This window comes from Heloderma suspectum, chromosome 3 (assembly GCF_057233095.1).
Source record: "Heloderma suspectum isolate Gila_16-S chromosome 3, 16-S_ref, whole genome shotgun sequence".
Taxonomy (NCBI): Eukaryota; Metazoa; Chordata; class Lepidosauria; order Squamata; family Helodermatidae; genus Heloderma; species Heloderma suspectum.
In genome coordinates this window covers 213,859,469-213,879,879 of record NC_139460.1, presented here as the reverse complement: position 1 = coordinate 213,879,879, position 20,411 = coordinate 213,859,469, and the positions used below count along the sequence as shown (strand labels likewise).

Below are 20,411 nucleotides of genomic sequence, written 5' to 3'. Positions count from 1 at the left end.
GATTATTGTAAAATTTGCTGTGGTTAAAAGGAGGCCACTGCTTTCCTATATTAATGTTTAAACACAAGGGGCACTTATGTGCTCCTCCTATTTCTGGAAATGTTAATATATCAGTGCCCTGCCATACTGGAATGTTGTGTCAAGGGCATTTAACCCAGCATCAGTTGGGTTAACAAGATGCACAGGTGTGCCCAGATACTTCCAGAGGTGCTTTTTGACCTGGATTTATGTTAATGGTATTGCCACATGGCATATCTGGACATGGAAACAGTCCGTGGATTTATAGAAGCACTCCATTGTAATTGAATCGTAACAGAAGAAGGGACCCTGATCCTTCATCAAGGTGGGATGCAAAAGCAACATTTAATGGTCCTTTGCTATGGGAACAACAGGCTAATTAAGGCTGCAATCCTATCCATAATTACAAGAAAGTAACCCGATGGGGTTGGCTTTTGGGTGAATTGGCAAAGGATCATGCGTAAAGCACTTAACGGTGATATATCCTGAAGGAGGATGGAGACTCTTATTGCATTGGCCTTAACCTAAAGAGAATTTTTGGATCAGGGGAAAACAAATGTGGTTGTCTCAAAGGTTCAGTTGTTTTTAAAAAATAAAATAAAATCCCATTTTAGCTGCCTTTAAATTCCTGAGTGCATTTGCATGGGAGTAAAACTCGTACAAACTCTGCATAGTGTTTTAATAAGCCAACAAGGATTATTTCTCTAATGTCCATGCCACTAGAGGCTTATGGCACACTGGATGCCGCCAAACAAACGCAAATTTTGAGAAAGTCCCTCTGCTGCCCCCCCCCCCCGCTTTAATCTGAGCATGAAACCCTTTCATCTGGGCAGGATTTGGTTTTGGGGTTGTTGTTTTTTGTGGGGCGGGGGTGGTAAATATTGATCCTGAGTATATTTCAAACCTATTCTGTTGAGGTTTCTTTAATCATTCTGAAATTTCATGCCTCCAGCAGAGCATCCTGACTAGCTTTAAGTGCCTGACTAGAGTGTATCTAAAAATTAAAAACAAAATGGTGCTACGATTCTTTTAATAAAATGGGCAGCTGGAAAAGTCATTAAAAAACCCCTCTCCCTATGCCCTCAACTTTATTACCATCCAATGCTTATCCTGTTACAGGAGAGTCAACTTGCATGATATAAGCTATCTCTCCTTCACACAGATGGGCATTTGGCACTAGGCCAGTTGGATGAGACTGTCAGCGTGAGTCACGTTCTAGGTGTTCTGCAGCTCGTGGCCCGTGAAATGATTCTGATACGGTGGAGAGCTCTTAAAGGCACAGTGCAGATCTATTCTGCTCACAGGTTTGTTCTTTGAGCGGGGTCTTTGTTGTGCCTGACTGCCTAATGTTTTTATACACTGACCGAGCTTCAGTGCAGTAGGTGCCTTGTCATGCTCTTGATGTCCAATTTATTTGTGATGGTGGTATGCAGGGTTTAACCCTCACTAGTAAATCTGTGATATATTTCACATCTGTTAAAGTAGGTCTTCCTGCTCCAGATTATTTAATCAGTACACAGAGGTCCATGGCCCCCATATGTCCTACCCTCATTCTGTCCAATACAATACCCTTAAGTGTATTCTGCCTACCTAGGAAGGGCTTCAGTCCCTGGTATACAGCCTACTGTCTATCCAATCCATAGATTTGTGGTGCTGTCCAAAGGAAGCCGATGGGATATTCTCCACTTTGACTGCACACTTGAAGTCTCCCAATGCTTCCTATAACATCCGGAATACTTGGGGTATCACATGCTACAATCTTTTAGCAGAATATTTAGGCCTCTTTCTTGAATACCTGCATGCATGGAAATCCCATCATGATTAAGACAGGAAACATGAAGAGCATCGTTTTCAATTCTGATTAAGTGAAATATGCTAAGCAAGTAGTCCACTGACATAATTCGCTATTGGCTGAATGACCAGGGCCTAATTCTCACACAGAGCAGAGAAGGTAAACCCATGCTTAGACTATAGCACTTCAATGACAGGTGGGAATTTGTATGCTTGAATACTTCTTAAAAAAATGAAATAATCCCCGCACATAGAAAATTAGCTGACAGGGAAGTTTCTAGCCTAGCCTACTTCTTCACATGCTAGTTTTCTTTGTGTAGAAATTTGGGTGGAGGGAGCATTCTGTCATGTCAACACTCTCATGCAGTCTAAAATAGAAACATCCGGGCATTAATTTACCACTCTTCTGCTCTTCACAAGAACTAGGATCAAGTCTTGCATTTGTCAAGCTGAGTGTCATTTGGTTGATGATGCATGTGAGCAGCCTTCCTCTAGTGGTTGATACACAGGTAACAATTTCTCTAGTTCAGGTGGTAGCACTTTGACTGGTGATATGGTTCATGGCTCAGCATTGGGTTATGTGTAGAAATGTTGTATATGCCCAAGTATCACTTAATTTGCTATCAGGGAGGGACAAACTAGACATGACGTGAGGTTATATGCATCTTCCCCCTGATGCTGTGTTTTCTAACTAAAGATAGCTCTAGAAACCTGCCAGTTTCAGCAAAGGAATAGTAGAGAGGGGGTCTCCTTAATCCTTTGTACATTTTTTCTCAAAACACTCCCACTTGCTTTCTTCCCAATGGAGCATAACGTATGAGAGTACCTTTTTCCCCTCCCACATGACCTCTGATCAAAGTATTTGAAAACAGAGTCACAAAGGAAAGTGAGGCACACATGCACAGTTCTATCCTACCACACTTTGGGGAAAATTTATACCCATTTGTGGGGTGCTTCCCCACCCCTCCTCCAAAGGGACTTCTGCATATTTGGGGTTCCATCAAGTATGGTGAAAACTTCCTCTTCTTTGGGGTTGGCCCCATTTTGCTCCCAAAATAAATCAACACCGGGATAACTGAGTTCAGTATTTAAGGGAATGTTTGAAGCTTTCTCATTAAGAATGGAGCTTTATAATGTACTTTAAACATTGCAGATTATCACTTAGAAAAGAAGTAGTATGGAGATGAAAAGGTGGTTATAATTAATTAGCCCTCAGATTATCTACAACACTTAAAGTATATTTGGAGACTTAATTTTCAATGAGAGATTGTGTACATTTTTATGTTTCTAGTGTTGACTCATTAATTCTGGCAAGATTACATTGAATTTTCCACAGTTAAGGGCAAACATTGTCAGTCTAAAGGCATTTACAATGATAAATACTGTACAAAAAAATTAAATGTCAGTACAAATGCTGTCTGAGTTAACATCATGTCTGACATAAGTTTTGAGCTGCAGCAGAGTATTAAAATAGGGCTAAGAATTGAAGTATTGGCAGTAACTCTGAAAGCACTGAGTACGTTTTCATTGTAGTGAGAAACATTTTTTTTCTTCAGAAACCAAACATTTACAGATGTATTCATCTGTACTGATTGTACCTGGTATTGATTGTTTTCCTCTTTGGAATCATTGGCATTCCTATTTTCTGTCACGATAACAAGTGAAACAAAACACTGAGGCTCTGATCTGAAGTTCCCACACAAGTGGTCATCTCCATTGGCATCTAGTCAGGGCAGTTTTAATGATGATGTGGATTTGATCTTGACACTGAACTTAACGGGGAATTAATTTGTGGGTCCTGTGGCCCATTATGCCCTCCACAGGCCCTGCTCCACCGAAGAAGCTGTAAAACTACAATCCTGTATACTCCCATGTATAACCCATTGAAACAAATGTGACTTCTTTGAATTGATTAGATATACATTTTATAGCAGGACTAGTGTACCTATCAAGTATGTTAAAGGTGTTTTAAGCCACGTGTATCCATGTGTATTTGAGCCACGTGTATCCAGATTAGAGCCCAAGGCGTGGAAGATCTGCATAAGGCTTCATATTTTGCCTTTTATAAAACTCTTTTCACGTGAGCAGTGATATGGATAAATGTAAGCCTTAACTCTTTGATGTAACTCTGGAGGAGACAGATCATTATTTTCTGTATCTTGAGATGCTGAAGAAGACCACAAGGCTGAAATGTGTCTTGACAATTTGAATTTTAATGCCCAATCTTTATGCTTTAGTGTGATCTATAAGGCTAGGTGTTAGCAACATATTTAAGACATGATTTTTTTTTTTAAACGTGGGGTGCTTCTAGATGGAGGGTTCCTAGCAGTACCAATAAAAAGACACTGTGCAGCTATTCCATCTCTTCCTCCTTAATGGATTTTCTGCGGTAAGAAAAAAGATGGAACAATTGTTGGGAAAACATGGGAGGGTTACATTTACATCCCCTGTAAAATTCTGTGAATGAGGCAGGACAACTGCACAATAAAACCCTCATTTGAAAGCACTCCTGAACTCTTGAATGGAGAGTTTTAACTTAAGACAGTTAATTTTGTTGGTTGTTTTATAAATAATTTAGCATTGTTTGATTTAAATGCATTTCGTATATGTGTGCAATATCAAAATATTTTAGTATTTTTTTTACCTGGTTTCTGCATTTCCTGTTTGTGCAGTAGCACTCAATTATATTTTTTCACCTTATTAATATTTTGGCCAATACTCCATGCAAGAAGGATGTACAAAATTACAGAAAAAAATATGTCTTTGCAGAAAAAATATGCCACTATCTCTGACTTCTCTCACTTTGGGCTTGTTCAGATGTGACACTATTGATCAGTAGTGGTTAAACAAATGGGAAGAGGCAGTGGGATAGCATGCTTCTCTTCCCACCCCCTACCCCCTTAAAGAGCAGGAATCCTACCTGCCAGGCCTAACTGTGGTTCACTGTTACATAGCAAAAAGACTAATTGCAATTAGGGGTAACAGAGGTTCCTGCCTAACCCAGAATCTGAAGCTATGGTTTGAAAGCACCATTTAAGGCAAGGGTGTACAGCCTCAGACCCGGGGGTCAAATCTGGCCCACCTGGGGTCCCAATCTGGCCCTTTGTGATTCCCCAGATGACTACACCCCTTCCTCTGGCCACATCCCTCCCCTTTCCCCTGACCACTGATTGTTTGGTGGTTTCTTGGCTTTTGTGCAGTTTTTCTCCATTCTTAATTATTGAAATGCCTCTCCTAAGGCTGAGTTGCTGGCAGTAAGAGCTTTAAGCTAAACTATGCCAGTGTTTTTTGTATTTTGGTCCTGCCCCTTTTGTATTTGACCGCACCCACCACTCAAATGCGGCCATCTTGGACTTCTCCAAAATGAAATGTGGTCCTCAGCCTGAAGGAGGTTGAACACTCACTCACCCCACTTCAAGGGAAGAGAGAATTGGGTGACTAGGACAGTGGGAGGAGAGAGAATGAGCTGATGAGGAAAATACGGCAGGTGAAACAAGTATGCATTGGTGTGTGTGTATGTGTCTGTGTTTCTGTGTGAAGAGTGTGTGTGTGTGTGTGTGTGTGTGTGTGTATACTATGGAGTGAGGCTAGAAGTGAAAAAGATGTAGCCCCACCCCCTATATGTTTTGGCCTTGTCCATCACTGGCACGTGGGCACCCAGTTGAAGGCCAATGGAGGCTGATTTTCCTTTTAAAAAATCCACACACACACGTGTGTATGTGTGTGTGTGGACGGGGTTAATTTTGGGAAGCAAACATCGGGGGGGCAGAGGGTTTATTCCACCCCTCCTGATATGCACTGATCTCAATTTGTATTGGAGCCATACACACTTACTTTTAAATATGAAAGCAAGAGCAGGGTCAGCTAAAGGCTACACAATTAATGTAATGTGTGGTCTGACCCTGAGACTCAACTGCCAACAGCATTCATTAACCTCTCATGTTCTTGTTAGGCAGTTTTAATGGGGGGGGACATTTTTCTTTTAATTCACAAGTTTCTTTACTTCTTTGTACTGAGTAAACCCCCCAAGCATGTAGAAACCACTACCTTATTGAATAGGAACTCAACCACCTGAGTTTGCTATTAGAGGGAACAAGTGAGACCTGTAATAAATGTTATGATGCATTCTCACCTCCTAATAGGAGCACTCCTGTTCAGGGTTCCAGCCAGCCAGCCAGCCATGACCTCCTCCAGCAGGCCATTCCACACCACACCACACCCCACCCTCAGTTTTCCATTTTTCTTTTCCAGCGGATAGTCACCATTTAATTCTGTGGCTACTGAGCATGCTTATTCCTCAGTGGGATTTCATTTTTATTTTTTTTGTCAGGGGTTGCCACTTGTTGTTTATTTTATTTTTTATTTATTAAATTTCTTAATCGCCCATCTGGCTGGTCATCTGGCCACTCTAGGCGATGTACAGCAGTACAATTTAAAACAGTAAAAATACACATTAAACATTTTAAAATACCCTAACCCACCCCAAATTCCTGCCTGAATAACCAAGTTTTCAGTTTGTGGCGGAAACTCATTAAAGAGGGAGCATGGCAGAGTTCCCTAGGGAGGGAGTTCCACAGAGTGGGGGCCACCACAGAGAAGGCCCTCTCCCTTGTCCTCACCAGCCTAGCTGTCCTGGCTGATGGGATAGAGAGGCCATCTGAGGCTGATCTTGTTAAGCAGCCTGTCTGGTGTTGCTGGAGTGATACGCTGGGCTAGAACCCTAACGGGTTTTAAAGGTCAAAACCAACACCTTGAATTTGGCCCGGAAAACAACTGTGTTATATATATAGATACACATGCGCGCGCGCACACACACACACACACACACATTTGTATTTTTCCTCGGGATTCCCCTAAGCATTCTGATACCATCCACTTGTTTCTTACTAGCCCTGTTCTGGCTGCAGTGCTCTTTACACTCATCACCTGAGTTTGCTATTAGGAGGAGCGATAAGGAGAAGGGGTTACAGGGGAAAACTGATCTTGTGGCATTGTTCAGAACTCTAGTCTGTACAGAAGCAAAAGATTCTCTCCTACATGGCTTAAATAAAAATAGAATGCTTCAAGCCTTGTTCTTATACCTTTTCCCCCTAAGGGCAAGTGCAAAAGGGAAATATGACCAGTTACGAGACAATCAGTTTGAACTTTATTCCTAGCTACAGTCCAGAAATCAAGAAAATCTTGGCTGTAAGATCCTCTCTCATCAGCTTTTGTGGCAAAACAAGAACAAAAAAGCATTGTGACATCTGTGACCCCAGCTCCTTAGTCTGAGCTGCCTGGGGGCTAGGGAACAAATTCTCTTCAAAGCCTGACATTAGGGCCTTTGTATAAAACACAATGGCAGTGACACCCAACTTTTCACTTTTGCTGTCAGGCTGATAAAGAGTGACTGGGGAACACTTAAAATGAAAACTGTGTGTATTAATTAAGATCAGCTTTACCCTTCTGAATATTATTCTTACCATGGACAATGCACCCAAGACCTCATCTGAGTTGTACATCATTTATATGCCTCTTTTCCTCCATGCTAATAGTTGATTTGTAATGGGTTGAATCCTAACTGTCTGACAGGATAAAGCATGAAAAAATAATGCAGCTCTTCCCAGAGATGGAGTAGAGTTAGTACATTTTGTTAGAAAATAACGGGCTTAAAATGATGCTACTGGGTAAAACGGGATGTTTCGGATGGTGCTGATATAAGCAGGCAGAAAGGGCTGAATCTACACATAGCAGTCATACTGTTATCATACCATTGTCATAACTATTGCTACACATGACACCAATGGGCACCAATAGGTATGATAACGGTATAACTGCTATGTGCAGATTCAGCCTAGATTTGCAGTTGACAACACTGGCAAGAGTGAAACATAAAGAGAACACCATGGGCCATACAACTTATCCTGTTCGGGTGGTTTTTGTTTGTTTATCTTAAATAGTTATTGTGCTTTATCTGCCTTGGCAGTGTAGGGATGTGTCTCCTATTATGCAGCACTGTGAAGGGCTATGAAACTGTTTTCACATTACTAGGAATGCATCCCAGTGATTCTAAGGCACCTGACAATACTCTTTATCTTCCCATGCTGTGTTGCAAGGGCAATTCCATGGATCTTTGCAACACAGCATGGGAAGACATGGAGCATCATGTGGTGGTGCAGTCCTTCCTTCCAGTGAGGGCAGTGCTGCTTTATTTTCCTTCAGTGATGATGCTGCACAAACAAATCTGACTGGCTACGTCATATAGTGAAAGAGAGGAAATTGGTGCCAGAGATGCAGCAAATGGAAAACAAAGTGGCTGTGAACATCCATGGAAATGCTAGAAAGAGTGGATTTTTGGCTGGATATACACCCCCCTTCTCATCCCTAAAAGTCTCACAGGTGAAAATTTAGTGCACTCCTAATGTGAAGTGGGACTCACGCATCTTGTATTTGTAATATATCCAAGCCCTCAGCCTTCACCATTCTTCCACTTGCCATCAGTTCACCTCTAGCAAGTGAAGGGGGCGGGGTTAGAGTAGTCACCTGTTTATTGGAGAAAGAACAGCCCAGGATAAGGACTCAAAACACATACACAGCCATAAATCCGCTTAACAAGATCAACCTCAGATGGCCTTCTCTCTGTCCCATCAGCCAGGACAGCTAGACTGGTGGGGACGAGGGAGAGGGCCTTCTCTGTGGTGGCCCCCACTCTGTGGAACTCCCTCCCTAGGGAACTCCGTCATGCCCCCTCTTTAATGAGCTTCCGTCGTGCATTAAAAACGTGGTTGTTCAGGCAGGCATTTGGGGTGGGTTAGGGTATTTAAAAAAAAAAATTATGGTAAAATTTTATTGTTTTAAATTGTTTTATGGTGGGTTGTACATCGCCCAGAGTGGCTGGGTGACCAGTCAGATGGGCGATTAATAAATTTAATAAATAAATAAATAAAGAGAAAGCTCCTGGCAAGGAATGCTAATATTGTCAAAGTAAAGAATGGATTTCCATCTCAACAACGGACATCAGTCCATCTTCCCTTCACTCCACCAGCCAACTAGCATTTGGATATGGAAGACAGGAAGTCTGTGCAGAGGGGTCCAAGCAAGAAACATGGCAACAGTGACAGAAGGTCCTTTGATTATCTATATGGATTTCGTCCCTATATCAACAGCAATGAGGGTACCAGTAACCCACTTAATCTCGCACAACACATGGCTATGGAAAGCAGCCAAATGGACATGTGGGCTCATGGGACCATGGATCCCCTTCCACATTTCCCTGTCAGTATGGTCCTTTTGACAAGAGAGGTGAGAATTGCAGAGCCCCTAGAGATGGGATTTTCATGGCAAGAAAATCCAGGCACCACAATTTCATCCCTGCTGGATAGCAGCTGATTAGCAGCTGCCCTGTGTTACTCCTGGTCTGGTGTAAGAGACCTGGTTATTAATATAGCCATCCCCTCCCCATACATCACCTTCAATCCAACTCTAGGTTGAATGGTATTATCTCTGATAATGTTATATATTGGTTGTTTAGATTTATATCCCACTCTCCTCCAAAGATATTGAAGCAACTTACACATGCAGTTTACAGGCCCAGGCCTGCTTATCCTCAGCAGTAGAACTGCATCATGTGCCTTTGGACTGTTGCCAGATGTAATAAAGTTGTGGTCTTTACAAGTTTTTGGCATTTTTTAATGTTCAGGGGTTTCCTGAATGGAAGAATTAATGCCCAACCTCTTTGGATTGCCGGTGCTTTCCCTCTAAACATTTAGGACCAGGTCTAAGGACCAGGATACCTGAGAGAGTACCTTCTCCCTTACCAAGCTGCCTGGTCACTGAGGTCATCAGAGGGCTTGCTCCTGGTGGTTCCACATGGACGTATGGCCCGACTGGAGTCCACCAGGAGAAGAGCCTTCAGCATGGCAGCCCCCTTTCTTTGGAATTCTCAGCCCCTGGAGATCAGGCAGGCACCAACACTGTGTTGTTTCCAGCACCCCCTGAAAACAGCAGTGTCCCAGGAGGCATTCCTTAATTGACCACTCACGGGTTTTTTTATTGACATTGTGTGTTGTTTTTAAACAAGTATATTTTTAACATGATGTTTTAATCTTTTTATTCTTCTGTTTTATCTCTTGTGTTCACCGCTCCGAAATCTGTTCTAGATATGGAGCGGTATATAAATATTGTAAATAAATAAATAAATAAGCATTTAAGAAGGAATGTTTAATACTAAAATGACATGCTTTTGTAATAACTGTGTATAGACAAAGACTCACAAATCAACCATACACTTCCATGTGTATGAGTATCACAATCCAGGAAATGCAGAATAAATAATTCTCAGAATGACTGGCATTGTGCAAACCATTAATATATAGAAATATTTTGTTTACTGATATTTCGCAGTAATTGTTATTAACACTTTTGAAGACATATACACATTAGATAGTTGTGCTCTTTCTTAACGAGTAAACAATGAGAAACACCAAAACATGTTCTCGATGCAGTTATGTGCTCAACTACATGTGTGCCTTTCATATATATGTAAAGAGTCTAGGTTACATTGGAATTTGAGGTGTGAGCTTTGATCTAATGTAAAATGTTGCTTTTATGTGAAATTACAGCTACACGAATATTGTGAGCTATATATCCGTTTTGCAATATTTGGAAGGGGAAGTAGTCTAGTGCTGAAATTTAAAATTCTGTTTGTACCACCAAGCAACTGGTGATTTGTCAGTGATTAAACTAACTTCCTTTGAATATTGCAATATTTTGTTTTGTGAATCACCCAGAGAGCTTTGGTAATTGGGTGGTACAGAAATGTAATGAATAAATAATAATTGCAAAACTTAAAAAACACACACACTATACATATCATATTTACTTCATTGCTATCCTAAATCCCCCAAAGATAAGATTGCTTGCTTTGGATCTTGAGCACACTCCGGGAGAGAGCACAGGAAGGACAGGAAGGCCTGGCGTGCTACGGTCCGTGGGTTCACCAAGAGTTGGACACGACTGAACAACAACAACAACAACAAAGCAATAATGAATTATTTTTTAAAAAAATAAAGAATGTGGTTAGTTCTAGAGTGGATCTTTGCTTACTGCATGTACTTCTTAATTTGTTATTTCTAGAACACACCAGTTGGAACTCCGATTTTCATAGTGAATGCCACAGATCCAGACCAGGGAGCAGGTGGAAGTGTCCTTTATTCTTTCCAGCCTCCATCCAACTTCTTTGCCATTGACAGTGGCCGTGGCATTGTGTCAGTCATCAATGCACTGGATTATGAAGTCACTCAGGCATACCAGCTTCAGGTCAATGCTACAGTGAGTATGAGTCTCAGGGCATCTCTTGCCTCTTTTGTTCTTGAAAATCTTAAACATCTGTGGAAAGGAACACAGATCGTAGATTAACACTACAATTATCTTTATTTTAGGTTCTCTTCAGAGTGTAGCATTAACAATTCTATTTTAGGATATTTATAGTGCACATAGCCTTTCCTCTGTGGAACACTTGGATATTAAGCTAGAAGGCAGAAGGATTTATTTAGGTAATTGTGGACAAGGGAACCAAAGCAGCAGCAGTAGTTCTAGTAACAATATTTATTATTTATATAGCACCTGGAAACCAAGTGCTGTAAAAATAATAAAAGCAGAAGACAACCTGCTTGCAAGTGTATGATCTAAGGATATTAATCTTGAGAAGGGGTTAGGTGAAAGTGAAGTCCCTTATAGTACCTGAAAATCGGGGCTTAATTTGAGCTAGGACTGTCTGAACTTGGAAGGTATTTAAATTCCAGGCTCAACCCTGGAATGTGCAATGTGCCTCAGAACAAGTGCAAAATGCTTTTCCCTTCCCAGTGAATAAGCATAGTCAGCTCACACACATCTCAGGAAGAGCCAACATATTAGGCCAGAAGGTATGACTTCCAGACAATTTGAAGCAATAGTGCCTGTGTTTACACATTAGCAGCTTCCTACAATCTATCTTCCTGATCCAAAGTATTCCACATAATTTATTTAGTGTGGCTGGCTAGTACCAACATGCTGAGTATTGCAAACATTGCATGACGTTTATTCATTTATTTATTTCTATACAGCCCAATAGCCAAAGCTCTCTGGGCAATTCACAAAAATTAAAACCACAAAGTACAGCATAAAACAATATAAACTATGAAAGTTTAAAACCACAATGTGAAAGCACAACCAAAATAAAACCTAGCAGCAATGCAGGATTTAAAATACAGATTTAAAACAGTAGAGCTAAAAGACTGCTAAAATGCTGGGAAAATAAAAAGGTCTTCACCTGGCTCCGAAAGGAGTACAACATAGGTGCCAGGTGAATCTCTCTAGGGAGCTCATTCCACAGCCAGGGTGCCACAGCAGAAAAGGCTCTCTTCCTGGTAACCACCTGCCTTACTTCCTTTGATGTTCCAGAACACATTAGTCATGACTGGACTTTCTAGATCTGTTAGAAGCCACCTTTCAGGCAATGGGATAAATGAATCTCTGCTACTGTGGGCATAGGTGAAAGGAGGTTAGTGATCTCATCCTGTCCTTGAGTGTCATTTTGACAGTTTTTGAAGCTTCTGTACTGCATCATGTATCAATATTTACCCAAGACAGGCCCAAAGCCTTGCTGGTGAAAGTTTCCATGATGGATATCTATTTGGCTTTGCCATATAGGGTCACTTGACCCAATCCCTGATAATAGCAGGGCAGGAAAAGAGCTCTGCTCAAGACTTTGGAGAGCATCTGCCAGTCAAAGTAGCCCATACATGTTAGGCTAGCTAGCTTGACCAATGGCCAGACTCAATATGAGGTAGCTACTTAGGTTCAATTCTAGATCTAGATCTTTGCTCAGGGAGACAGCAGAGTTGTTCATTTTGTGGATGGAATTGGGGTTTTCCTTTGTTGTTTTGTATTTAACTTTCTTTCAATATTTTTCCCTCTGTACATTTTGAAGGACCAAGATAAAACCAAGCCCCTCTCCACTCTGGCCAATCTTGCAATCACCATTACGGACGTGCAAGATATGGACCCAATCTTTATCAACTTGCCCTACAGTACAAACATCTATGAGAATTCTCCTCCGGTAAGAGCTTTTAATAGGTATCTTTAAAATACTGAGGAACTTTGGGAACTGCTGCGATATAACTCCTGTTGAAACATCTTTACCCACAGATTTGTTGTATCTGGAGGTGGAGGTAAGAGCTGAAACAGAGAAGGGAGGAAGCAGATAGTAGGGCAAAGCATGTTGTCATGTCGTGACAAATCCTCTTTTGTAAGAAACAACTGGCTTCCTCAGGAATACCAAATTATTGCATCTGAACAAAGAACTTTCTCTCATGAGCCTTGCAGTTGCCAGGGTTCAAGAAACAGAGCATGTTAAGTAGGATATTAATTGAATTTGCAAATGGATACCACATACCAAAGAAGCACATCTTCTCAGCTCCTTCTAGCACATTTTACAGATATGGCTATTCCTTCTTTGCAGAGGCATGCAAGGCCTCATAAAAGGATCCACTTGCAGGTTGATCCCCCGCTTCCTCAGGAGAACATAAAATGTAGTTCAGTTGGATCAATATGGCCAGATCACTTGTACAGCTAGAAAACACAGAACAATTGGTTTCATTATTTTGTTTTAGTCAGGCTCTAGAATCTGTGATTCCCACAAACTGCATTATAAAATAATAAAACACAAATGGTACCTTTTTTTTAACTGCATCCAGACCAGAGGAGATACTGATGAACTCCCTGCCCCTACCCCTATGTCTACAGTAAGTCCTGAGAAGCCCCTTCATGTTTAGGGATGGAGGAGAATTCAGTTCAGTTCACATTTCAATTTGCAGCTGATGCAGAAATAGGACAGAATGAACTTAAGAATGGAAAAATGAGAAATGAAGAGAAGCCAACATTGATAGATTCATTTCAGCACTGTTCTTTACAGTCTTTGTACACAAATGTTTGTGTAAGATGCACATTTAACTATCTAAAAATCTAAGCTTTTTTTGTCTGAATATCATGTGGTATTTCTTCCTTGTGGAAATTAAAACTGATAAGAGTCAGAAATAAGGAAAGTCCTGGATATAGGACTACACCAGTAAAACTACAATACCTGCCTTGAAAAATTGAACCTGGCAAATTATCGCAGTATCCCTAGATGTAACGAACAATTCTGTGATAGAAGTTAAACTGAGATTTCCCTGGGTTACATTCTACACACTGGGCAGTATCCAACTGTGTCATTCTGCAAACTCAAATAGCGTTAGTGCAGCTCCACAGAATCTTTCCATCGTGCAACCGATTGCACATTACACTTGCACAAGCCATTCTGCAAGCATAATGCACAAGTGGTTGCACAAGGAATTGTGCAAGCGTAATGCTCAATCAGTTGTGCAACCATGCTTGTACAAATGTAACTTTAGTTGGATTCTCCTCTTTCGCATAGTTCAGAACCTACTTTCCACTAGCGCAGTGTCATTTATGCTAGTGGAATGGCACACTTGAATACTACCCATTTGGATTCTCCTCTTGCGCATAGTTCAGAACCTACTTTCCACTAGCGCAGTGTTATTTATGCTAGTGGAATGGCACACTTGAATACTACCCACTATCCACAGTGGCTATTGGTGAAGGCAGTTGCAGCCTTCTCCAGAGCCTGTCTCTTTGGGAGGCCTAGCCAGGAGGTATGTGAACAGTATGACTTTGATACCTGGACAGGCAGGTACTTTCCATTCTCATTATGTTGTTCAACATTGAGAATACAGGACAGAGAGCATGATTTCTCTATTCTGGATTGGGCCCTGTTTGACAGGGAGAAAACCACTGTGAGAAGAATGGCCCAGTGGTCCATTTGTGCAAAATTATTATCTTTGGCTGTATTCCCTTCTGAGTATTGTAGAGACTTCAGTTTTGTAGCCAAACATGTGCCAACCAAATGTGGAAATAGATGTGGATGATAGATGAAGTGTGCCATACTAAAATTGCTGCTGTTGTAAATGCAAGATATTCAGGAACTCTCCAAAAGGAGGATTTGTTTCCCTCCTTAATAAAGGATGTGTTAGATATTTAACCAATAAAGCACTTGATTGTGGCTTAAAAGCCTGATAAGTAGCTGGAGGAGAGGGAAGTCACTGATTAATACAAATGGCTGTAGGAACTGCATGCACATTGTTCCAGACTTTATATTAAAGCTTTTCTTCACACAAGACAGTCTAAGCAGCAGAGAAGAGAGAAAAATCCTGTGTTAGTGCATTAATAACAAGGGGGGAAAGAAGAATGATATGGTATTACAGAAATGGAAATCCCCACTAGTATCTAAGATTATGGACTGGATCACCTTCACTGAGTGACCTTGTGCCCATAGAAGGAATATCTCTCAAATTAAATGACAATATAGCAGTGTCTGGAACAAAATGGTCCTTTTCTATTGACACTTTCAGTAACATACATAACAATTAATGTCAGATGGCAAACTACTTACACTGGGCACTCACACAGACACGCGCGCGCCCTGGAAAGGAATTGTGTCTTAACATGAAATATGACATTTCTCATTCATACTTCATCCGTAGCCTAATGGTCTTCCAATTTGTTTATAGCAGACCTTAATATCTCTCCCCACTGTCAACTTCATCTGAAGAACAGTCTGAAAGAATTTATGTGAGAAGTAGAATTCTGACCCTGCATATTGCCTCCTTAGCATGTGCAGCTTTTTCACTGCCTGATTTCTGCATCATGTTCTGTATTGTCATTTGGGGTGTGTTAAACAAGTTAATGTTCAGGGAAGGCCCTCTATGTGACTGATGGATTGAGAATGAATTATGACATGTATTTCTTCTCGAGGGAACTGCTTGAGAAGTCAGTAGAGAGCACACAGGAACATAAAATTGCTTGTGCATGCTGACATTTGCCTCTGTTCTTCTCAGCCTGACCAAAACCCATGTCTCATCAAAACATCCATCTTGAATTATTATTCTTATATGTCTTTCTTCTCAATATGCTTTGAATGCTTTTGTATCTCCAAAGGATTTGCTTGTATCTCTGACCAGGACATTTTGCAACCTAATTGGCTCAGTGTTTCTGGGATTGGTGGATGAATGTAAAACACTAATGAATAATTTTCACCTAAATTGATTTCCTTTGTTTGAATAGACGTCTAGAAATGATCTTTTTCTTTTTTTGTTTTTTGTTCTGTTTTAAAGCATTAGTGAAATCGTTTGCTGATAATTTTTATCTGGTGTATTTTGCATCTTGTAGTCACACACACACTTCATCCCCATCCTAGTGACCCTGCTCAAAATAGCTGGGGGAGGGGATGCTGCTTCGGTGTCAGGAGGGAATAGCGCCGCCCCCAACCCGATTGCGATTGGTGCATCCCACTGCCTTTAACAGCAGAAAAGCAGCAATCCCAGCTGCTTTGGGATTGCTGGGGGATTTGGATTCTTGTCCTGGTGCTGCTAAAAGCATCGCCAGAACAGTGGTCTTTGATCAGCTGGGCTGTGAGGAGAAGTATGGGGCACATAGAGAGCAGCTACAGGCCATAGGTTATGCACCCCTGTTGTAGTGGCTCAGTATAGTAAGTGAATATAGTTATGTTAAGTGTATTTTAGTAGGAGTGTCTAAAGCACTGCAATGCCACTAACACCTCTGTTCAGGCCTGTTACATGCTTATATGTGAACTTTGTGTTGTTTTATTAAAAACAAGAATTTTATATTGAACTTGGATGTGACCTGTTGTCATAAATTTATTTGTTTATTTATTTAATATCCTGTCTTTCCACCAAAAATGGTGCTCAAGGTGGCTAACAATAATAAAATACAGACTGAAAGCAAAATCTTAATTGATTCCTTAATTAAACAGGAAAAACAGTTCCACTAAAACACAATTAAAAACACAACAGTAAGGGAGGGCGCAGTCCTATGTGGAGAGTGTGCCAGGCACCACAGGATTTTTTCTGATTCCTCCTCCCAAAGCCATAGACACTGCTACAATAACAGGAAAGGGACTCCAAAATCCAGTCCCCCCCCCCACAGCCACTATGAAAAGAACCATGGCACCTGCTTTCCAAGGTCACAAGAGCAGCCTTGGAAGACCTCATAGAGGTCAAAACGGGAGCATCCCAGTGGGCAGGGAAGAGAGAGAAGAGGCCAGGATACCAAAAATCCTATGGTTTCTCCAGCCTCAGCCCTTCCCCCGGCAGTGTACCTCTTCTAGACAGGCTTAGAGGCCTATCTAGAGGAAAAAGGGGGAAAAGGAGGACATAGAAGCAGCAGGTCAGCAGGGCACTGAATACTCAGAAGCCTCAGAAGCCTTTCTAATGGGAGCATAACCATAGGGTTGCACTCTTAAAGAAATAGTACCCAAGGGATTAAGAACCCCTTCAGCCACAGACCAGGCTACATGCTGAAGGCCTGCCTGAATAAAAACATCTTTGCCTATACTATATATACTATACTATACTGTGCCACTACAACAGGGGTGCATAACCTATGGCTTGCAGCTGCTCTCTATGTGCCCCATACTTCTCCACACAGCCCAGCTGATCAAAGACCGCTGTTCTGGCGATGCTTTTAGCAGAAGGACAACAAGCAAGGAGCTAACCTAGCCTCCTTGACAAGAAGTTCCAGTGTCTTGAAGCGGCCACCAAGAAGGCCCTGTCTCACATCCCCACCATACATGGCTCTGAGGGCAGCAGGAGCAAAATAGATTGGATTTCCCAAGCTGAAATATGAAGGACTGCATGCTATTTTTTCTGTGCCAATATGGTTATCTGCTTGTGTTGCACTTCTGGTCCTCATACATGGAAGATACTGATGCTTGTGTTAATTTAATAAGATGTACAAAAGCTAAGAAAGGGCTCCAGTTATTGTTCTTGGCCCATCTATTTACATCTGTCTCTATATTTATCTATGGTGCCCAGTATGTCTGAATTTTTATATATTTGTATCAAGCAGGGGCACCTAATCTAAAACCGTATACATTACCTAATAAAATCCTACTTCCTGGGATTATTGCATCAAATTTTAATTTCCTCACTCAAGTAACAGCATGTCATCCAGCCCAACAGCGAAAAGCAGACAGAAGGAAAAGAACTGGATAAACTGCAGCAAATTACTGTAAGAAGATTCCTATCAGCCCTTTGACTGGAATTAAGGAGTGCGAAATAGGATTTTCTTGCCTCCAGAATCTGCCATGGCTGCTTTCCAAGCCACCTTTCTACTCCCCCTCTCCCAGCTCCTCCTCCTGTGATATGGAGCTCCAGTTTGCCTTTCAAGTCCTTAATCCTATCATAGAAGAAAGAAAGAAAGAAAGAAAGAAAGAAAGAAAGAAAGGAAGGAAGGAAGGAAGGAAGAAAGAAAGAAAGAAAGAAAGAAAGAAAGAAAGAAAGAAAGAGCAGTTGTAATTTCATTTTTATGGAACCAGAATATTGTGGCATAACAACAGCACTTTTCTTGTTCCCTTGTAGACCCTTTTCCTAACCCCTACATATGTTACATTAGTTGGCAAAGCACAGAAAAGGTATTGCATGCTCTTTCTTTCTTAAAGTGCTAGACATTTTGCAGGAGCTCTGTACAACTCTTATAACTAAATAAGCCCATGCATGCATCAGCTGATGCAATGTCTACCCAACTACTGGGAAAATTTAGCACTTACGAAAAACAGAATGAGACTGGAGACAGGCTAGAGACAGTCAGCCGCTTTCAAAAGTGTTAGAACACAGTATAGCAGAGCCATCATTGCATATATTGCACACAGGTATTCCTTTTACTATTTTACTTCTCTGATAAAACAGATTGTGTAGGTTTTTCAAGCACCCAGTTTGACAACAGACAATAATGGGACAGGAAAAAAGGAGGCTGTACAACATGGGCAACAATCATACTACATACTACTTTCAACTATTGTATATCTCCAGCTTTACTGATCTTTCCACCCTACCAGAGGTAGGACAATATTCTAGAGATGACTGAGTGGAGGATCAGAAATATGACTGATTTGCCCATATTGGAATCTGATCACATTTGAATTTCATTCAGATTCTTTAGGACATGCCTGATCCTGCACTCTTTATGCACACAGGCTATCGAAAGACATGGATATCATCTTACAGCTGAACCTCAGAGTTCTTAGAGCAGGGGTGTAGAATCACTTTCAACCCAAGGAGCAAATTCCATTTTAGAGAAAATTTGGGGAGCTGTATTCCAGTGGTGGGCAGGCTCAAAGGCAAAACGGATGGGGCCAAATGACCAAAAATACTAGCCTTTTTTTCTTTTTTTTTTAGCTTAAAGCTCTTACTGCAAGTAACTAAAGCTTAGCAGAGGCATTTCAGCCTTTTTGAATGGGAGAAAAACTGCACAAAACCAAGGAAAGGGGTGGGGCCAGAGCTAGATGGCATGGCCATCTAGGGAACCTGGAGGGCTGGATTTGGCCCCTGGGACCGAGTTTCTGCATTCCTGCCTTAAAATTTTGCCATGCTTGGGTCTTCTCTCAAAGGCAGATGCTTGATTTGTGATTCATCAAAACATGCGTGAGTTTTAAATAATTGTTCCTTTTATTAGAGCCTGTCCTTATAGTCCCTTGCTGCCTTATACATAGATGGTTCCATACTCTCCCCTCTTTCTTGAAAGCCTTCCATTAGTTCAGGTTGGAATTCTTTAGAAGGATGATATTTTAAGGAGGAGCTTAGGGTTTCCACTGACACATAATTCACAATAGGTTCCAGAAAGCATACACACATATTCTGCCCATCTGAAAGAAAGCCAGTCCCTGCTGAATCATGCCGGCACTGCCCTGTTATTTGTGTCATCTTTAATGGAAAAGCTCAGTTCTGCACTGCAGTAAAAGAGTGACGACAATTGTGGGGCGGCAGCAATCCCTTTAGGAAGGCACCAGTTCCTTTTAAAACTAAGTGGTGCTGCTTAAAAAAAAAAAAAAGGAGGGGTAAATAATTGTTTTCTTGTAAACCTATGGGCACACAACGGAAAACATTCCAGATTCGATAATCCCCAGCACTGCCAGGGAAGAAGCACTGGGGCCCAGTTCATATATTATCCTTCACTGGTTGTGCAATCAGGTGGGTGATGTGTTTTTATATTGGCATGACAACTACTCCTATAACAGAAAGTTACACTTATCCCTACACATGTTCCTCCAGTTTCTCCTAAAAAAAAAATGTTAAAGAAAGAGTTGATTCATGCTGTCTTTGCCCAAGGCTCAGTATCTCTCAGTTAATTCCTCCTTATGATATTTTAGTCTACTGTGAGTGCTTCATTAGAAGCTCAAGGTTTTATTAAAAAGGATCTGTGTATGTACATCCTCCCCCTTTCTCCAAAAAGGATAATGATAAAAGTTTCTCTTTCTTTCTGTCTGTCTGTCTGTCTGTCTTTTTTTTTTTTTAAAGAAGGTGTGTATTATTTTAGCAGAAGATTTTGGTAGCTTTTTTCTGTCTCTCCTTTTTGTTTGTGGCTTGTGGGGAAAGATTTTTTTTTCCTGTGTTCCTGTGTTCACAACTATTGCCTGTGCAACATTGCTGGTGAGCCAGCAATTCCTCTGAGCAGCAGGGAAGTGGCTCGTGATAAAAACGTACCAAATATCTTCTGAAGAATAGCTATAA

At 41.2% G+C, this 20,411-nt stretch overlaps 1 protein-coding gene across 1 annotated transcript in view; it reads left to right on the top strand.

Annotated features, from left to right (window-relative positions):
- Positions 1-20,411, top strand: part of CDH23 (cadherin related 23) — a 512,093-nt gene that overhangs the window by 268,829 nt on the left and 222,853 nt on the right. Inside the window, exons 7-8 of the mRNA XM_084845647.1 lie at positions 10,924-11,118; positions 12,758-12,886. Coding sequence (XP_084701773.1) covers positions 10,924-11,118; positions 12,758-12,886 — 324 coding nt within the window. The remainder of the gene's footprint in view (positions 1-10,923; positions 11,119-12,757; positions 12,887-20,411) is intronic.